Genomic DNA, 20867 nt, shown 5'->3' on the forward strand with positions numbered 1-20867 from the left:
AACTTGTTTTATTCTCTATATTACAATATTCTTTCTTAAGGTCGATGTGATATATCTCTTTACTTGATATTTTTGTATTGTTTTAATGTCATAGTCAATAAATGAGACTTATATGTTTTTATTTTATATTTTAGAATTAGAATCAAATTAGTATTCTAATTTTTTTATTTTTTTAAGGAATTGAAATTGCCTCTAATCCTATATAATACTATATTCTTTTATTTGGACTGGCTTATATAATATTGTTTGAGCCCCAGCATGCTTTAGTTGGGTTGTCACCATTGTAGGTTTATAGTATTTTGTGATATCGGTTGGTGAGAAAAAACAATGATTTATGGGATGCTAAGAATGCTACCTTGATCAAAAAAATGTATCTCATATTTTTTGTTCACACATTGCCAAAAAGCAAAGTGAATGCGCAGCGAATCCACTGAGATTCGCTTGAAAGCAAACAGAATAACAACAAAGATTAAAAAGGAGAAAAAGACAAGACAGAATATCAAAAAGTTGGAGCTGCATAGTTTGAGTTCTTTGTTCTTCAGGAACAATGGGTTTCAAACTTTTAAAATATCAATTAAGAGCATGTTCTGTTCATAAACGTAAAAATAAATAGGAAAAGATTTATGAACAAAATATCTGCAAAAGCAACAAACGCACTTATAAAATAATAGAGAATGATGGTGGAAAATAATATCATAATCATGATCATCTAAATTCTTCAAGAGTGCGACCCAGTTTAAACCCAAGTCTTCTATATCTGTACTCTATCTTTTTATGATATATCATAGCAGAATCTTATAAAATACATGGAAACTTGGAAAAATAACACAGAAGGGACTTGAAAAATTTGGATCCTGAAACAAAGTCATGTAAAGAACAGCAATGAACAGAGTGATGTGTACATGTATGTGTATGTATGTGAATATGTCGATCTTTATCGTCCATCGTAAGATGTAAACGTTTCTGCAAATCCAACAGGGCGATTAGGTATGCTTGATTGTGTATTGTCTCGGCTGGTAAGCATTGATGTAGATGTAGATGAAGATGAGATATCCATGGTGCTTGTTCCTTCATAGGCCTGCCACTTGCTCAATGCTTCTGGCAAACTCTCGTCGAAATTTATGGCAAACGTGTCTTCGCCCCTTGGTTCCGTGGGCTTCCACACCTCAACAAGAGGCGCTAACACGTTCACCACATGGCCCATATCTGGCCGCTGATACGGCTCCCTTGCGCAGCAGTGGCCAGCCAAGTCTGAAACAGTGATAACACTGGCTAAGGTTTCTTCATCCACAGTATCAATTGCTGGGTCGATGGCCTTCCGAAACGAATCTTTGTTCAGCAGCATCCTCCGGAACCATGTAACAAGGTGGATGTTCTCTTCCTGCTGGCTGTTATCTATAGCTTTCCTTCCAGTTATCATCTCCATAAGAACCACCCCAAAGCTATATACATCAACCTTTGTTGTAACTCGTCCGGTTACTGCAAATCAAAACCATTATTAAGTTGAACCAGTGCATGTAGATCACATATTTATTTTTTCTTTCTTGGATTGTCCCTCAATTATTCTTCTTGTATCTTGTGTAGTGTTATTTATTTGTTCCAACTTCCAAAGCATGCATCTCTCTTTTAAATTTTAAAAGAGAGATGCATGCTTTGGAAGTTGGAACAAGTAAATAACACTACACAAGATACAAGAAGAATAATTGACGGACAATTCAAGAAAAAAAAAAGATAAAATAAATATGTGGTCTACATGCACTGGTTTATTATGGCAATAATAACTACATGTCATAAGAAATTATAGATCAAATTCAATTATTTTTTATGAGAAATGCTAGGAGCATCCATCCTAGGACCAAAACTTCTTTCATCAACAAAAACTGAATGGCATTTGGAAACATGCTGAAAAAAATACAAATGTCTAGAAGGCAATTTTTATTTGCATGGTAAACTTAATATAAAAGCTATCATATTTATTTCTCAATAAAGTTTCTTCAAGATTAAATTTGTGGAACAGAGTAAAGTTAGTATACTGCTTAGACAGATGCAATCATATTTTTCTTTTTCTCAGCATAAGAGTTGGCAGCATTTGGTTTCTTCATTTCTTTGTGGAGCCTATTTTGATCATCTAGCCAGTGGTAAATAATATATTTTCAAACATCCAGATCAAATGATACACAAGCATAACGAATTCTGGTTATAACAAAAAGAAAAGGAAATAGGCAACAATTTAAGTGTGTACCAGCATACTCCGGAGCTAGGTATCCAAAAGTTCCGGCAAGTCTAGTCTCGAACGATGTCTGTCCTTCAGGGGCAAGCCGGACCAATCCAAAATCCGAAACTTTAGCTCGCAAATCATGCCCAAGCAAGATGTTTGATGGCTTCAAATCCCTATGAATGAAGATCTGTTGTGCCAAATTATGAAGGTATTCAACACCTCTAGCAACATCCAAAGCTATAATAAGCCTTTGCTTCCACTCCAAAGGCTTTATCCCTTCATCCTTCCAATCAAACAAATGCCTGCTAAGCGGTCCCTGAGGCATGTATTCATAGACAAGAAGCCCCTCATGTCCATCCAAGCAATGGCCAATGAGTTCTACCAAATGCCTGTGTCTAACCTTAGTAAGCACCGCAATTTCTGAATTGAACTCTGTTAGCCCCTTCTCTCCCTCACCCACCACTCCAGACTCCATTCTCTTCACCGCTATCTGGGTTCCATCAGGTAACTCCCCTTTGTACACAGTGCCAAAACCACCTTTCCCCAATATATTCTCTTGGCTAAAATTGTTCGTCACTTGTCTCAAGACTTGAATGGAGATTACAAAATTGCTTGCTTCCACATGATGAACATCACTTTTTGGACTACTGGCAGAAGCCGTAGCAGCAGCAGCAGTAGCATCGGCAACACTTATCTTCAGAGCATCTCCTTCTCCGGAACGGCGAGGATGTACAACGATAGCATTTGGTGGTTGAGCTTTACCACCACCCTTATTCTTCCCACAATACTTATACAGCAATATCCCAGCAACAAGTAAAACAAGAATCCCCACCACAACACCAACAATGACTCCAGTATGACCACTTACACCTCCCGAAGAACTACCACCTCCTCCACTAGGCTTATCCTTTCCAATATCAGGATTCCCACTGGTGTTAACCTTCACGCCTTCGCGAAACTTCGGAACCTTTCCATACAATTGGTTATTGGAGACATCCAGCACCATCAAATTTGGCATAGTGGTAAGTTCCTCAGGTATGGTACCAGTGAGACGGTTATTATTAAGAAGCAACCTTGTCACATTAGTAAGCTTGGCAAAACTAGGAGATATAGTCCCAGAGAAGCCCTTGTTTTGAAAATTTATCCCCCTAACAATTCCACCGTCACAATCAATCCCCATCCAGCCATTACCACCACAAGGATCATTGCCACTCCAACTCTCAGCAAGCATTAGAGGATAACCCAAAGGCTCAACCACTTTCAGCAAAATATCAACAATTTCACTACACTTCCCACCTATCACGTTGGTGCAGAACTGATTCCCCTGATTAATGACATCATCAACCCTAACCCCGTCCCTAAACTTGGGAGGAGGACCTTGAAGACGATTATTAGTCAAATTAACTACCTTAAGCGATGGAAGATTAACAAGAGATTCCGGTACTACACCTGTTAGCTTATTATCCCTCAAACTCACATCATAAAGAGAATCATGGTTCGAAAAATCAGGTATAGGACCAGTGAAATTGTTTCCATGAACCCAAATTTGCCTAAGCGAAGTCATATTCTGTAAAACCGTAAGAGTACCGCTGAGTTTATTGTTACCTGGAAGAACATTCACCCACAGATTCTGTATTCCGCTTCCGGAAAACGAATCAGGCAAACCGCCATCGAAGTTATTGAAACTCAAAGAAAGATTCTGCAAACTGCCGAACGGACCAGTGCTCCCGAAGAATTCAGGAATCTTGCCGGAAAAGTTGGCGCCGATCGCGGAGAAGCTCGTCAACGAAACACAGTCTTTGAGACTTTCTGGAACTTTCCACTGCGAGAAAGAATTAGAACCGATGCTAACAACTTGCAAGCTACTCATGCCTTCAAAGAAATCTTCAGGGAACGACGTGAATCCGTTGTTGTTGATATTCAGCGTCTGCAGGGTGGTGGCCAAGTGAGGAAATGCACCGGTGAAGTTGTTTGCTCTGCAGTCGAAATGCTGAAGCTGACCGAGCTGCCCGAGATCCTTGGGCAGAGTGCCCGCCAGGTTGAGGTTCGGGATTTGTATGGCGGTTACTCTCCCCGGAACGTTATCGCAACGTACGTTACTCCAACTGCACACGTCAGCACTCGTCCAGTTCAGACCGGGTGACGTTATCGAACCCCTCAGAGCCTTCATGACAGCCGCATCGTCTGACATAGAAAACGGCATCAATGATAAAACAAGAACTACACCTACAAGAACCACGAACCGCTCATCCGAACCCATTGAAACAGATGAGAAAACAAACGAATCCCAAAGAGAAAAAAGAAGAAAAGAAAAAGAAGGAAGATTTTGATGAGTGATCAGTATAGCATTGGAGTTGATACTTGATAAGGATTATGATTTATGATTTATGATTTATGATTTATGAATTATGATTATTCCACTGCCGCCCAGAAAAGGAAAGAAAAGAAAGGGGAATTACTTTTCCTTTATTTTATTTTTTTTAAAGGAGGGAATAAAATAGAAATGAATGTAATAAGATTCGGTATCTGAGTGGGAAAAGAAAGGAATCTGACGCGGCGATGAAAGAGGAAGAAAAAGAGAAGACGCGGAGTGAGTGTAATGAGGAGGAGACTGGGCGAAGAGAAGGAAGGGAAACTCGAAAAAACTGAACGACGTTTTGGAAGGGGGGAAATGGGTTTAGCATGGGTGTGGGGCCTACTTTGTTTAATTTAACGGCTTACAATGCATCATGCACTGTTGCGCGTAACTTCTTTTCAGTTACACTAACGTACCCTAACTAACTCTGTTGAGGCCGTTACAAAATATAACTAGATTCATTTTAATCCTATATACTCCTACTATTAGTCTATTACTAATGCCTATCAACAATTACGTATATCAGATGAGGGAAAAATAATAAATGAATATTTGTAGAATATAATATTTTCTGTTTTTTAATTATATATAGAATATTGAAACAGATTTTTTTTACAATTAATTTTGGATTTAAAATAGCTGGCATATAGTTTTATTATATAGAAAAATGACGTATTCTTGTAATAAATATAATCATCTTAGATATGTTATCAATTATTAAACGAAAAATCATTCTATGACAACACTAATATTTTCTTTCTTCTAATAAAAATGTTCAAAAGAACAACTACGATAACTTTTAAGATAAAATTATAATTGTCAATTTAGACAATAAAAATAAGTATGAGTAAGTGGTAACTAATAAGTAATAAGTGTGAGTAAGTGAGGGGTTTTTATTGGGTGATCTGTGTGGGTGATGTGTGAGTTGGAAATTTTTATTAGCTGTTATGGAATTGGTGCCAACTATCAGTGAACACTGAACAACTGTTCTTTACTTCTTTTTACTCTATTTTATTACGTGCATCATCAATTTATGCTGAGGTATAAATTTACATTGACTTTGACAGATATTCTCCAGTCTAAATTTTGGTATAATTGGTGAAAACAATGACTAAATTTTCGTTGTATAAGAGTGTAATTTTTTATATCTATTATAAATAATCTACTATGTATACTTTTCCTTGTTTGTTGACTGGGATTTACTATGTATAATTGAATATAGGAAAGAATTGATATCTATTATCTAATGAGAATATGAGAAAGAGTTAGTATACTGCAACGAAAAATTGCAGCAGTTTATTTTAGTAATAGCGGCGGTTTTAAACTAAAATCGTCAAAAAAATCGCATTTTAGCGATACATTAATGGCGTGATTTGTTGCACAGAAATTAAACTTTACGATAATTTTTAAAATTATTAGTATAATCGTTACTAATATAATATATTACGTCAAATAATTAGGTATTAGTTTGAATTTGTTACGATAAGGTCAGACAGAATTAGTCTCATATTTTTCAACAGATAAAATATTAAACACGGTTCGATCCGATTAGTTCGACCGAAAATTTGATCACTTAGTCATTTGATCGGGCCGAATCACTTGTTGAACCGCTTCATAAAATTGCCGCAATCTGAATCGATTTCTAGTGTAAAATACCACAAAAATGTTATATTATGGCGTCCAAATCGTCACTGTTCTCTTTCTAATATTCTAGAATCTAGATATAATTTTTGGCGTTTTTTAAATTTTTTAAATATTACAAATCTTATTGTTTTTTATCTAAAAATCTAAATTAATGACAAAAACAGATTAAAATATAACTACAAAACAAATAAATTAATATATTTATAAAACATATCTCTTATTATTATTATTATTATTATTATTATTATTATTATTATTATTATTATTATTATTATATGGTTTTGTTAAGCACTATGTGTACAATCCTTAAAATTATAATTAAGGTTTAATTATCATGTACTCTAATAATACTATATATTAAGATTGCTATTAATAAAAAATTTTTAAATTTTGATTTATAAATACATTAAAATCTAAATTTTACAATATTTTTTTTTTTTAAATTTTTAATTGATAACTTCATAACTTTCTTAATTGATAACTATACGTATGTTAACTAAACCTTTATAATTCAGAGTTGGGGAAGCCGTTAGCAATGTCAATATACTTATACTTGGAGCACTTTGAACTAATTCCATAATAAAATAGAATAAAATAAAAATGCATATAGAAACTATTGTGAGGTCCAATAATATAACACTAATTGTCTAATTTCTCGCCAATACCATTAATTATGGAAACATATTTTGAACACTGTTTATTGAGAATTGCAAAGGATGGACTATGGAGTTATGGAGTATATGTTTGCATAGTCTTCAATTCATTCCTTATTTAATAATGTTTAATTTTGTAGACCATTGACTTTCCTCACTTTCCCAGTAAAATACACACCTTTTCATATTTCTCCTATGATAATTTAGTTATTGATTTATTTCTCATTCATTCATTATTACTAATTATTATTAGGGTAAAGTATTAAAAACTTTATCTGAGTTTTGAATATGCTCAAAAAAATATTTTCCATTTTTTTATGATAGTAAATATATATTTTTAAAAAAATATTTGAAAAATTAAATTTTGATGTAATTTGTTTCAAATATAATTAAAAATAAAAAATATTTGTATTCTCAAAATTTAGTAATTTTACGTCAGATAAATTTTTTTTAATTTTTTATTAATAGTAAAAAATATTTTTAAAAAATTAAAAAAGCCTAAAGGTCGAATTTTGGTACTATTTATTTATTTTTTAATAATTATTTAAATATTTATATAAATTTTTTTTGTTATTTATAGTATATTCTAAGAATTAATTCTAAAATTTGAGTTTCATTTAAAAATTTGCTATTAGATTATAGATTGTTGCTAGGGGTATTCGTAGTACGCTTTGGATTGATTTTGAATCAAAAATTTATCTGATCCAAACACTAATTTTACTTGTTTGCACTTTGGATTGGATGATTTTTTTAAAAAATACGATTCAATCCAATTTCAAGCGATTTGAATTGGATTGGATTTACGGTTTTATAAATAAAAAAATTAAATACATATAACAAGTTTTAACATCATATTTTAAATAATTAACAATAACAAAGCAAGTCTCAATAATTTGGATCAATTTAAATTTAAATACTACAGATTGCTACATATATAAAATAAAATTCGAACTATCGATACGTGTTTGAGTGAACTAGATACTTGTTTGAGTGAACTAGTGATAACTACTAGACCAACCTATATATATTCATACAAAATTTTGGAACATATACAAAGTTGGGGTTATTTTTGAGGGCATGTTCAAAGGTAGGGACAATTTTAGTAGTTCAGTGTTATTATTATTGGGTATATATATTGAATTGAAGGAATCAAATTAAAATAAAGATTCCGGTATTCTCTGAATCACAATGTGTCTTCCCTCCCTTTCATGTCTCTGTAAAATAGCAATAGTAATGTTGGTGGGAGGTTTAGCAAAAGCTGAGTTTCACCAAAGAAATCATGGAGATATCCATAATAAACTCCTTCCTTATTTGACAGTTTCTGTTGACCAATCTGGCCATGCTAACTTCTCTACAATTCAATCTGCAATTGATTCAGTCCCTTCCAACAATAAACATTGGGTTTTAATCAATGTCAAGGCTGGTATTTACAGGTAACACTAAAACTTATATATTTAAGGTGTAAATTCAGATACAGTTGACTTCACATGAAATTGATAGCTGAGAGCGGTGAAATCGACTACAACTGACTTTCTACCTTTATATTTAATTTATAATTTCTAAGTTTTTGTTTTGTGTGTGTTTGTTGAGGGTTGGATTTGGACTGCAGGGAAAAGTTGAAGATTCCATATGAGAAGCCATATATAATATTGAAAGGAGAGGGAAAAAGGAACACTCTTGTTGACTGGGATGACCATGCTACCACCTCACAGAGCCCTACATTCTCAACAATGGCTGACAATGTTGTTGTCAAGTCCATCAGTTTTAGGGTTAGAATCAAACACTTAACCTTCCCCTGTTTTCATTTCCGTTATTGCTTCTCTTATTTACCTTCAACTATTATTATTAATTATTTATTTAATGAGATAACTCTTCAGTTTTTAAGATTGTGTTTGTCTTGAGAGACTGGAATACAGGATTGTTTGGTGATTAGAGACTGAATATAAAATTTTAATATTGAGACCCTTCATTACTTTAACATAAAGTAGGGACAGATGAATTGACATTTTTTGGAAAGAAAACTTTAATAGTATTTTTTTAAAAATTCTGCTAGGAAGTCAATGGAGTATTTGTAAAATGTGTATAATGGACTATTTATTTGGTCTAATATGATAAAAAAACAAACATCCGTAATAAAATACTACTAATTTTTCAAACACAATACACATATACAGTCCAAAATAACTATTCGGGTACCAGAAATAATAAACATTTGATATATTGAACATCTCTAAATCCCTCTTGTACACATTGTACGGATACTCCATTGGTTCTCTATACTTTTTCTTTTTTAAAAATATTTTTATTTAATTTTTTAAATTTTAAATCTATTCTTATTCTTTATATTTATCTTAAACAAAGCATAATATTTAGATATAATTTAGTTTAATATATTTATACCAAATATAATATAAAAATTTAATTTAATCTTAGTTTCTGTCTTTCAATATCTGTTGTCTCTCCGTTTTAGTTTTTCTTCCAAACATAACCTAATTGTGCCAAATTGTCTATCTGCCTGTTGTTAGAATACTTAGTTATTTAGTAATTCTTCTATTTTAAAATTTTTTGTACATTTAAATATATTGAAGTTTTTACTTTTTAATATATTAATATTTTAAGCTAATTCATATTTTAAAAGAGATAGTAGTAATCAGTTTTAGTTTTTTTTTTTTTAATATTAGTTATTCTTTTTACTTTGTTTTTTCAAATCAAAGATGAGATGATGTATATATCAAATAGTAATCTTTAGAATTAAGAAGAGAATTGAGTTCATCTCCTTTTTTCCTTGTCTTCTTATAGTTGTTTTACCTCACCATTATGTATTTATTTCATTTTATTCCCTTATGGTTTCATAATTCAATTGAATACCATATAATTTACATTCACATAACCAACTTTAATTAAAAATTACTATTTTCATCGGGTTATTTCCTCAATGTTAGTCTAAATTATTATGGACGGATCATAGGTGAAACTTCTTTGGTTCATCAACACTAGTATTTTTACCTGATTTTCATTAGCTCTAAGAGAACATTAAAATTTGAAGAATTTGAATAGTAGTAATCTTTTAGTTAGTTTTACTTGATCGTTTATTTTCTAATGAATTTGAATGGAATTGACTTGAAGCACGTTTGTCGATGACGATGCTGCTTCTCTTTGGAAAATGGTTTGTTAGTTATTATTTGTGCTCTTGGCATTGGTACATGCTACATTGACTGCTGTTATGCCTATGTATATGCCTTTCTAGTTTCACCCATTCATTTTGTTTCAATACATTTTTTAGGGTTTAATTTCTATTAGCCGGGTTCAAGATTCGGTCCGGCCTGAAATTTGATCCAAATTCAAGACATATTTTGATGAGTTTAATTTTATTATTTTTATTCGATGTTAATTTTGAGTTGAATTTAAATTATGTTTTGGGTTATCTGATCCGGTTTAAAGTTATTTTTTTATAATAAAAAATATTTTTAAATAAAATTAATAATATTATATTATATTTTTATACTTCAATAAATATTTTTTATATTATACAATATTATTTTTATTTTAAAATAATTTATTTTAATATAAATATGATATAATATTTGTTAAATTTAATTTTTAAAAATAAAATTTTGTTATTTTAGTATATAAAATTTAAATGTTATACATATTAATTTTGTATCGAATCGATTCGGTTTAATTCAGTCTATTGCAAATGACTTTCGGATCGAGTCGAAACAATATGTTATCTAATTTAATTTATTTTTCATGAGTGAGGGGAAACTTTTTGAAATGTGGTTTTTGTTTGGTTTTATAATTGGTACAGAATTCATACAATAATCCAAGGAATAGTAATCCGATTGAACCTGCAGTAGCTGTAATGGTAAGTGGAGACAAGTCATATTTCTATGATGTTGGCTTTTTTGGTCTTCAAGACACTTTGTGGGATGATCAAGGAAGACATTACTATAAATTTTGTACTATTCAAGGTGCTGTCGATTTTATTTTTGGCGCTGGTCAATCTTTATATGAGGTATTAATTAAATCTATATAAATCAAAATAACTAAATTCGATTTATACATTTTTAATATAAATTGAACCAACTAAATTATTATTGATATAGCATATATAACAAATCAAATTAAATTAATTTTATGTTATAGTAAATTGAATCCAATTTACATTAAAAATGTATAGATTGAATTTAATTATTTCGATTTAGATAAATCTATTTTATGATATGTATGTAGATTTTTTTTGTTTTATGATATTGGTATAATATTATTTTTTATTTGATTTGTTGGTATGAATTACCCTGTATTTTTAGCAGCAAACATTATATTATTAGAAAATATTATCATTTTAAATAAGTATTTGGTCAAAAATAATTTATTTTTATATTTATAGATATTTACATACCTAAAATATATAATTTATATTTATATTATCAAAATTTAGTCAATTTACATACATAAATTAATATAATTTACACTTATATTTACTTCCTAGACTCTAATCACTAATCTTTGGGTCTCAAAAACTCTGTTTTTAATATCAATTTATTAGAGTAATATCTTTTCATTATATACAAATATATGCTAATCAAAACAATTATAGCTATTTATTTAATCAAGTTCAATTTTTGATAGGGATGTAGCATATCTGTTGTTGGAGCGTCCCTAGATCCTGGTTATGTTGGTTTTATCACAGCACAAGGGAGAACAAATTTAAATGATGCAAATGGGTTTGTGTTTAAAAATTGTAAAATATTTGGAAATGGAACCACATTCTTAGGAAGACCATGGAGAGGTTACGCAAGAGTTCTTTTTTATAACACAAGCATGTCTAACGTTATACTACCAACAGGTTGGGATCCATGGAATTTCAATCATCATGAGTAAGATCACATCCTATTTTAACTCACTAATTTTTGCACTAACATAAATAGTTCTAATTTAATGGTATTATGTGCGTAAAAAAAAAGTCAGTAAATAAGTTATTATATATATTTGTATATATATATATATTTGTTTATATATTTCTAATATATTTTATCTATAGATATTTTAACAATGATTTTACTAGATATATAATGAGTTTTGTAAATAATATGAACAATAAACTTTAAAAAAATTAGTTCAATAAAATAAAAAATACACTACATTTTTAGAAAAATTACAAATAAAGAAGAGAGGTTACTGTATGCGTCAGCGTAACGGTATTATTCACTAATTTCTTGTCTATTTATATTTTTTTTTCAACAAAAGTTTTATAATTATTTTTATATAAAAATATTTTTTTACCGTTAAATGATAAATTATAAGATTACATTTTGATATATTATGAAAGTATTGTTTTTATTTAAAATAATCACACTTTTAAATAAAATATTTTTATAAAAATATATTTTTGATATTTTTATTTGAATAAATACCTATTTTATATTCTATTATTATGAATGATTGATCACTAATTTTTTTTTTAACAATTCAGGAATCGCGTAACTTTCGCAGAGTATAAGAATTTTGGACCCGGTTCTAACATTTCATTGCGAGTGAAGTGGAGTAAGAAGCTTAGTTTAGCAACAATTAAATCAATGATTAGCACTAAGTTCATTGACAATGAAGGTTGGCTTAAGGCACAAGACTTCTAACTCTTGTTTTAGAGGAAAAATTCTTCAATTTTTTATGATTTAATAATTGTTATTTTGTTAAGACAAATTCATGAGTATTTTGAAGTATTTTTTATAATCAAAATTTCGATTTTGAGAAAAGAAAAACTTATACTCCCCTTCCTATTTTGGGTTTAAGTTGGGTTAAATATTTTCCGAATAGCACCAGTTTCATAAGCTTACGTCAGAAATAAGGCTCAAAAAGTTAAACTGCCTCCATATTTTCTTTAAACAGAAATTTGAATGGGCTTACATTATATTATCAAAGTCAACTTTGGTGGGCCTGTTAACAAACGTAATTGATGACGTTTTACTGGCCCAATACATAAGGCCCATACCATTGAAATTAATCAATTTGGATTGACTGGTCAACTCACTTGTCCGTCTTAATCAAATATCGGAGGTTTGAATCCTGTCTTTTACATACAATAATTTATTTTAGTCAGCGACAGACCCTTAAATAAAACTTAAATCTGCAACGGATTAATTCTTAACCTGTCGAAAAAATATAGTTTATGTCATTTTGTAATCCTTCTATTTTAACTTAATCTGGGATTTAACAAAATGTAAATTTAATATTAACCATCCTATATGTATTTAACACATTGAGGAGTCATGCTATGCTATGATTTGCAAGTCTATGTTAATATAAATTGATAAATGTCCTTTTCTAGTTTAGTTGAGTATATCATGAAGGGTCTCCTATTATTATCATTTTTTTTTGTGAATAGTTTTCCTATTATTATTAGGAATAATGTCTTTGAATTTGGAAATTGGCATAGAGTATAGACTTTAAGGCATCAAAGAAAGCAAAGTCTACATAGCCATCATATATATATATATATATATATATAGGCACCTTTTTTCTTTGCTATGACCTAATATTCTATTCTAATTGAACGTTGACCACACAATTTTTTACCCTTTAAGCTTTATCGCACTAGTAGAGAGGTTCCATGTACACAAATTAATAGTTTCCACAACATTCAAGATGCTTCTTGTGACGTGAACACCAAGCAAGCAACATGTTGGACCAGAGCTCTAAGAAGAGGTTGGTCAATCATCGTTGAGAAAACATTCCAGTTCATAAACCCTAATTCTGCTACAAGTTTTAATTTGGTGTATTGAGAAAAATTTGTGTAGAATAGCAAGAAAATTTGTTGGTTTCTTACCTAATGAATTTGTATACGAGCAAAATACTTTTTGTTATTTTGATATAAAAAATTATATTTATATAAAATTATAAGCAAATATATATCTTGGATCAAATTCTGATAAACTTTTATATTTGTACTCTTCTTGGCTCACTGAATTTTGTGCGTATATATTTGCGATTTTGTGCCTCTATCCCCGTCAAAGAAAATCATAATGCACCTTTATCTATTTTCTTGGCCATAATCATGTGCTTGTCCCCTTATAATACTATATTTATTCTGCTAAGTCATTAAACCAATGACTCTTGACGAAAAGTTGTGTTTGTACGAAGTATGGATACTTTGTTGAATTGTCGTGTCTGTGTGTCGAATACATTTTAGATATGACATTTACTGATATTCATCTAACATGTGTGTTTGTTGTATTCAAACTGTATCTCAATAAAAAATAAATTTTTTTCGTCGGACACATTTAGACACACTTAAATACCATCACGTGTCAGCATGTCCAGTCTTATTCTTAATATATATTCTTAAAATAAATTTAGATATAGTATATATTATTATTTATTAAAACAAAAAATATTTTAAATACTTGATATAATTAAAATAAAATATTAAAAATAATTTTAAAAATTAATTTATATTTTAATATTAATAAAATATTAAAATATCGTTACGGTTTATCTAAAAAATACTTTATATTTTATATGTATGCGCCGTGTCATGTCATGTAAAATTTTAAAATTCGCGTGTCGGTATGTTTCGTGTCGTGTGCTATATCCGTGTCACTGTCCGTGCATCATAGATTGTGTATAACTTTAGATGTTGAGTAATAATTTATTGTGTCAAAAAAAAAGGTGGTAAATTACAAAAAAAGTATAATTTTATTATTTACATGGATAATTAATCTGAAAATCTTTATATTAATTTTCTTCCTGACAAATTGTATTTTTTTACATTTAACTTCAGGCATCATATTAGTTCTCACAATGCCGAGCTAACTCTTATTTATCATACTAGATACATAGTTAAATAGTATCTTTTTATTTTAGCTCTTAAATAAGAATAAAAAGAGATATAATGATTTTCATATTGTATAAATTCTTCTTTCGCTTTTCATGTTTGTGTTATTTAAATGTCAAAATAAAATTGACGTTTTTTAACCTATTAACTAACAATATTAATTTTTTTTACCTAATTTTACTTTTTTTTTTTTGGGTTTTGTCAGTTGAAGGAAGCCAGGTTGCGTTGCTTAAAAGCCCACGTAAGTAATAACGCAATAGAATTTCGGCCCACACGGCAACACTTTAACTTGCACTTTGCCTCCTTTTTGTTTATTATAAATTAAAAATTTAAAAATCCAACGCTCAGCATCATTTAAAGTCAGAACTCACAATCACATTCAAACAGATCATTATTAATTCACAAGAAATTGAAGAAGACCCTGTTTTGCGCTTCTCTCCTTTCCTCCATTTTCAAACAACAAAAAAGGTGTAACAGAAAATTAAAGTAGTTGGAGTTGTTAGAGTTTGTTGGCGCCATAAGGCGGATTCAGTTATTCACATGGCAAAGTTGCTGGCATTATCGTGCCTCCGGAACGACAGATGGGGACAGCTGTCACCGCGCCCGCACTACCCGTCCATGCCCAGCTACCCCAAGGGAGTCAGCCTCCAGAAGCCGGATTCCGAGCCGGAGAGCACGGCGGTCTTCTCGGTCGTCGGAATGACTTGCGCGGCCTGTGCCGGCTCCGTCGAGAAGGCCGTCAAGCGCCTCCCTGGCATCCGAGAGGCTCTCGTCGATGTCCTCAACAACCGTGCTCAAGTCTTCTTCTTCCCATCCTTCGTTAATGTAAGTTTTTCTCTTCGCCTTTGAAGTTTGTAGCCGACATCAAATTTTTATTTGAAAACCTTATGTGATGGATTTCTCAGAGAATTTCCGAAGCTTCACGATGGATTTCTCCTTAATTTGCATTCAGATTGTTGACCTAAATTAGCTGAAAAAAAAATTAGAAATTTTGGTTTTGATCTTTTTCCTTTAAATGTTGATATGGAAAAGTTAAGTTAGATTAGTATTTAGATAATTCGCCTATTTTTCTTTCAATTTAGATAATTCATTATTGCGTGCATTTGTCAATTTTACTTTCTGCTGATGCTTGACATAGAACATACAATTCATTGATTTTTGTAGTTGAACTTTATTTTCATCTTATTGTTATACGTATGTGTGTTTTCTTAGGAGGAGACGATTCGAGAGGCAATTGAAGATTGCGGGTTTGAAGCAACGTTACTAACAGATGATGTGACCGACAAATCTGTTCAAGTATGCCGCATACAGATTAAAGGAATGACTTGCACATCTTGCTCCTCCACTGTTGAATCTGCACTGCAAGCCCTTCAAGGAGTGATCAAAGCTCAAGTGGCTTTAGCAACTGAAGAAGCTGGAGTTCAGTACAATCCAAATGTTATTACCTATGAACAAATCATGGATGCCATAGAGGACACCGGCTTTGAAGCAGTACTCATCAGTTCAGGTGAAGACTTGAGCAAGATAGACCTCCAAGTCAAAGGCGCATCCGCCGACCGTTCGATTACACTGCTTGAGGAATCTCTTCAGGCACTCCCCGGGGTCCTAGCAGTAGACATACACCCAGAATTGAATAAAGTTTCAATCTCTTATAAGCCAGACATGACAGGACCAAGGAATTTCATTAAAGTGATTGAGGAAACCGGGTCCGGCCATTTCAAGGCAGAGATATTTCCTCAAGAAGGAGGCCGAAGGGATACTCATAGAAAAAAGGAAATTGATCAGTATTACAGATCTTTCTTGTGGAGTTTGTTGTTTACTATTCCCATCTTTCTAACCTCGATGGTTCTTATGTATATCCCTGGAATTAAGGATGTGCTTGATGCCAAAGTTGTCAATATGCTTACAGTGGGGGAGGTTGCAAGATTGGTGCTCGCGACGCCAGTTCAATTTGTTATAGGCCGGCGATTTTACTCTGGTTCCTACAAATCATTGCGTCGTGGCTCTGCTAACATGGATGTTTTGATTGCATTGGGAACAAATGCAGCATACTTCTATTCGGTCTACACTGTTGCTAGAGCAGCCACCTCTAAGGATTTCAAGGGTACTGATTTCTTTGAGACTAGTGCTATGCTTATCTCATTCATTCTGCTTGGGAAGTATCTTGAGATTTTGGCTAAGGGAAAGACATCAAATGCAATTGCGAAGCTCATGAACTTGACACCAGATACAGCTATATTGCTGACATTGGACAATGAAGGAAATGTCATTAGCGAGGAAGAAATCGACAGCAGGTTAGTTCAGAAGAACGATGTGATCAAAATCATCCCTGGTGCTAAGGTAGCTTCGGATGGATTTGTAATATGGGGCCAGAGTCATGTGAATGAGAGCATGATAACGGGCGAGGCACGGCCTGTGGCAAAGAGGAAAGGGGATACTGTTATTGGAGGAACTGTGAATGAGAATGGAGTCTTGCATATCAAGGCAACACGAGTCGGATCAGAAAGTGCACTTTCGCAGATTGTTCGACTAGTTGAGTCAGCTCAAATGGCCAAGGCACCTGTGCAGAAACTTGCAGACCGCATTTCAAAGTATTTTGTGCCTCTGGTAATTATATGATCCAAGAATTCTTACTTGGGAAGAAAACAAGTGATTTAACACTTATGCTTATATAAAATTAAAGGCTAAATTTTAAACTGATATCTTCTTATTTCAGGTCATCTTGATCTCATTTACAACATGGTTTGCTTGGTTTTTGGCTGGAAGATTCAATGCTTATCCAAAGTCTTGGATACCATCTTCTATGGATAGCTTTCAGCTTGCTTTACAGTTTGGGATCTCTGTCATGGTCATAGCTTGCCCTTGTGCTTTAGGCTTAGCAACGCCAACCGCAGTTATGGTTGGCACTGGAGTTGGTGCTTCTCAGGGTGTGCTAATTAAAGGAGGACAAGCATTAGAAAGTGCTCATAAGGTATGTCACGTGTGATCGACTAGCTCCTTGAATTATGGATTTGCTTTTTAGATGCTGTTAGCCTTTGAAAACTGAATTGTGATTGGTTCAGTCATAAAATAGTGAGAAGCAAATATGCATAGGAAGGGAAATTAAACTGTATGACGTGTTCTTTTCATATATTACTTAATGAATAAATAAAACCAGAATTAAGAATGTTTTAGGAGCATTAAGTAATATATCGTTCTTTTGTTCTTCATATTTAGTATTGGTATTTGTTAAGCATGTGCTGGTTGATGAGGAATGCTGTTGTATGTTGTAACCCAATATATATATATCAATATGATTCATGTTTCTCACTACCCATACTTGAATATCCTTATGATTGTCTTGTTCATTTGTAGGTGAATTGCATTGTTTTTGACAAGACAGGTACTCTCACTGTTGGGAAACCTGTGGTTGTTAACACAAAACTATTCACAAATATGGTACTCCGAGATTTCTACGAACTTGTAGCAGCAGCTGAGGTAAGGAGACAAACAACATTCAATTTCAGAAAACTTGTTTTATAACTATAATACCAATCTAATTTGATATTTGTTGTTTAAGTTGTTCTACAGTTCATATAATAGATGTTTATGCATATAGTAATGATTGCCAACAATGTTATTTGTCTATCTCAGGTGAATAGTGAGCATCCGCTGGGCAAGGCCGTTGTTGAATATGCGAAAAAATTTAAAGATGAAGAGAATCCTTCATGGCTGGAAGCACAAGATTTTGTTTCTATTACAGGACATGGAGTGAAGGCCACAGTACGAAACCAAGAAATAATTGTTGGTAACAAGAGTTTAATGACGAGTCACAGTATTGCAGTTCCTAGTGATGCTGAAGATATACTTGCTGAAGCTGAAGCAATGGCTCAAACTGGGATTTTAGTATCTATCAATAGGGAAGTAATTGGGGTTTTAGCAATATCCGATCCACTGAAACCAGGTGCCGAAGAAGTCATTTCTATTCTGAAGTCCATGAAAATCAGGAGCATTATGGTGACAGGGGACAATTGGGGCACTGCTAATTCTATTGCAAGGGAGGTTGGAATAGAGACTGTAATTGCTGAGGCCAAACCAGAGCAAAAAGCAGAGAAAGTGAAGGAATTTCAGGTACTTGTTATGACTAATGATCACAACCTAGTATGTTTCAACTTAATTTCAAGAATTTGAAAGGGATCATTCATGCCTTTAACCTAAATATCACAACATTTGTGTGAAAGGTGGAGACTAATGAATCCTAAATCACTAAGTTTTAATTAAGAAAATCCTGATTCCACAGCCTCTATTTCTCTAATTTCATCATATATTAGGTTATTTTGTCAAACAATGGACACTTTTTTAGGGGTCACGAGTCAAATTTATTCTTTGGAGGAGTATTTTGTTAAAAGAATTATCACCTGTTGCAGGTCACAAACTAGTTTTATACTTTCAAGTGTCATTTTGTCAGCAAAAAGGTCTTTCTTATTTTGGTGATTTATCTATCTTTGAGAAGAAAGTAACTATGAAGCCCATATATTTCTTCTGCTTAGTATTTATCACTCAAATTTGAGCCTCTTTTTTAATTCTACATCAATGTCATATCCATTAAGCTTGAGTCTAACTTCTGGGTCTATATTGCTGAGTTTAGTATTATATTTGGAGCTGTGATGTATGCATTGCTTTTTTTTCTTCCGTGATCAGGCATCTGGCAAAACAGTGGCTATGGTAGGGGATGGCATCAACGATTCGCCTGCGCTTGTGGCAGCTGACGTGGGAATGGCGATAGGTGCTGGAACAGACATTGCCATTGAGGCAGCGGACATTGTCCTAATGAAGAGCAACTTGGAGGATGTCATAACTGCCATTGATCTTTCTAGAAAAACATTTTCGCGTATTCGCTTGAATTACTTTTGGGCTTTAGGCTATAATCTGCTTGGCATACCAATAGCTGCTGGAGCTCTATTCCCTTCTACAAGATTTCGGTTGCCACCATGGATCGCGGGGGCTGCTATGGCTGCATCCTCTGTTAGTGTTGTTTGTTGTTCTCTGTTGCTTAAATATTACAAGAGACCAAAGAAGCTAGATAACCTTGAGATAAGAAGCATAAGGATCGAGTCATCAAGTGATACCATGCATGGCAATTGAGGGTTTTGCTTCCTTTAGTTGGTCAAATATTATGTGTTTGGATATTTTCTTTGAAATAGAATATAGAGACATGATATATAGAAACCAGTTTCTGTCTTACACAAAAAATCCATATGCAATCTATATGCCAGAGTTGGCTAATTTATAGGTTTGGGATGAAAATTTGGTTAGAGCAAAGTAAAGAGTGTAAATATTGTGATTTATATAATTTGGAAAAATATGATCTAACGTGATATTTAAGTACACATGCCATTACTTTATCAATGAATATCGTGTATGATTGTATGAAACAGAAGTAAGAGGTGGAGAAGTGGGGGGAACTGCTTATGATGACAGATTTGTGAAGAGAGATTTTTAGGCATATGAATGATTTTTCTGTTGTATACTTCTGATTAATGATGTGATTCGGAATAGGTTGCTGAGTATTTCTCCTTGTAAATATAACAAATATATAAAAAAACATGATATATATATATATATATATATTCTTTTGTTCAGATGGGTTATTTTTAGATATTTATCACCATTAAACAATTTACTTTTATATCAAATTTTAATAAAAAGAAGATAAATTTAAATTGCATCAAGGTCAAGATTTAAATCTGAATGTCACCACTTAATCAATTGATAACAAACTTTGATTCATAATAATAATAAACAACGATAATATTTTAATCTAATAATTTCCTAGAATGAAAAGATAATAAGAAGTATATGTGAGAAGCTACTCACTTGTGTATATATGTAAAAACAAAATGATACGTTTAAGTAGAAAGTCAACCATGAAAATTTGGTTGGTGCTTAACTTGCAAGTCTTCAAACATAAAATGATCCTATGCGTTAAAGTTGTCAAAGAAGCCAGAAAGTTTATGGAGAATTTTTTCTCCAACACAGACTTCGTTTTTAATTCTCTTTTCTTCTTAATGTTATTTTTTTTATTTATTTCTTTCTTAAAATTAATTTTATCTCATATCAATCAATGTAATTGGTGGAATTACCTTCTCTTAGTGTTGTCCTATTTTAAACCGTCAATTTCAA

The 20867-nt window shown here is 32.1% G+C and overlaps 3 protein-coding genes across 3 annotated transcripts; 2 read left to right on the top strand and 1 right to left on the bottom strand.

Moving 5' to 3' along the window:
- Window positions 1-714: 714 nt before the first annotated feature.
- On the bottom strand, window positions 715-4641 carry LOC130954595 (receptor protein kinase TMK1-like). Its single transcript, XM_057881352.1, has 2 exons — window positions 2243-4641; window positions 715-1479 (listed from the first exon to the last, which is right to left on the bottom strand). The coding sequence occupies exons 1-2, from the start codon at window positions 4476-4478 to the stop codon at window positions 935-937; spliced, it is 2781 nt and encodes a 926-aa protein (XP_057737335.1). The 5' UTR covers window positions 4479-4641; the 3' UTR covers window positions 715-934.
- Window positions 4642-8104: 3463 nt separating this feature from the next.
- On the top strand, window positions 8105-12507 carry LOC130957801 (probable pectinesterase 29). Its single transcript, XM_057884646.1, has 5 exons — window positions 8105-8304; window positions 8481-8640; window positions 10680-10886; window positions 11504-11751; window positions 12348-12507. Exons 1-5 carry the CDS (start codon window positions 8105-8107, stop codon window positions 12505-12507), a joined length of 975 nt encoding a protein of 324 aa, XP_057740629.1.
- A 2566-nt stretch (window positions 12508-15073) lies between these two features.
- Window positions 15074-20212, top strand: LOC130955158 (probable copper-transporting ATPase HMA5). Its single transcript, XM_057881963.1, has 6 exons — window positions 15074-15530; window positions 15918-17312; window positions 17422-17676; window positions 18060-18182; window positions 18339-18815; window positions 19386-20212. Exons 1-6 carry the CDS (start codon window positions 15246-15248, stop codon window positions 19827-19829), a joined length of 2979 nt encoding a protein of 992 aa, XP_057737946.1. The 5' UTR covers window positions 15074-15245; the 3' UTR covers window positions 19830-20212.
- Window positions 20213-20867: the final 655 nt, after the last annotated feature.

This window comes from Arachis stenosperma, chromosome 10 (assembly GCF_014773155.1).
Source record: "Arachis stenosperma cultivar V10309 chromosome 10, arast.V10309.gnm1.PFL2, whole genome shotgun sequence".
Classification (NCBI taxonomy): domain Eukaryota; kingdom Viridiplantae; phylum Streptophyta; class Magnoliopsida; order Fabales; family Fabaceae; genus Arachis; species Arachis stenosperma.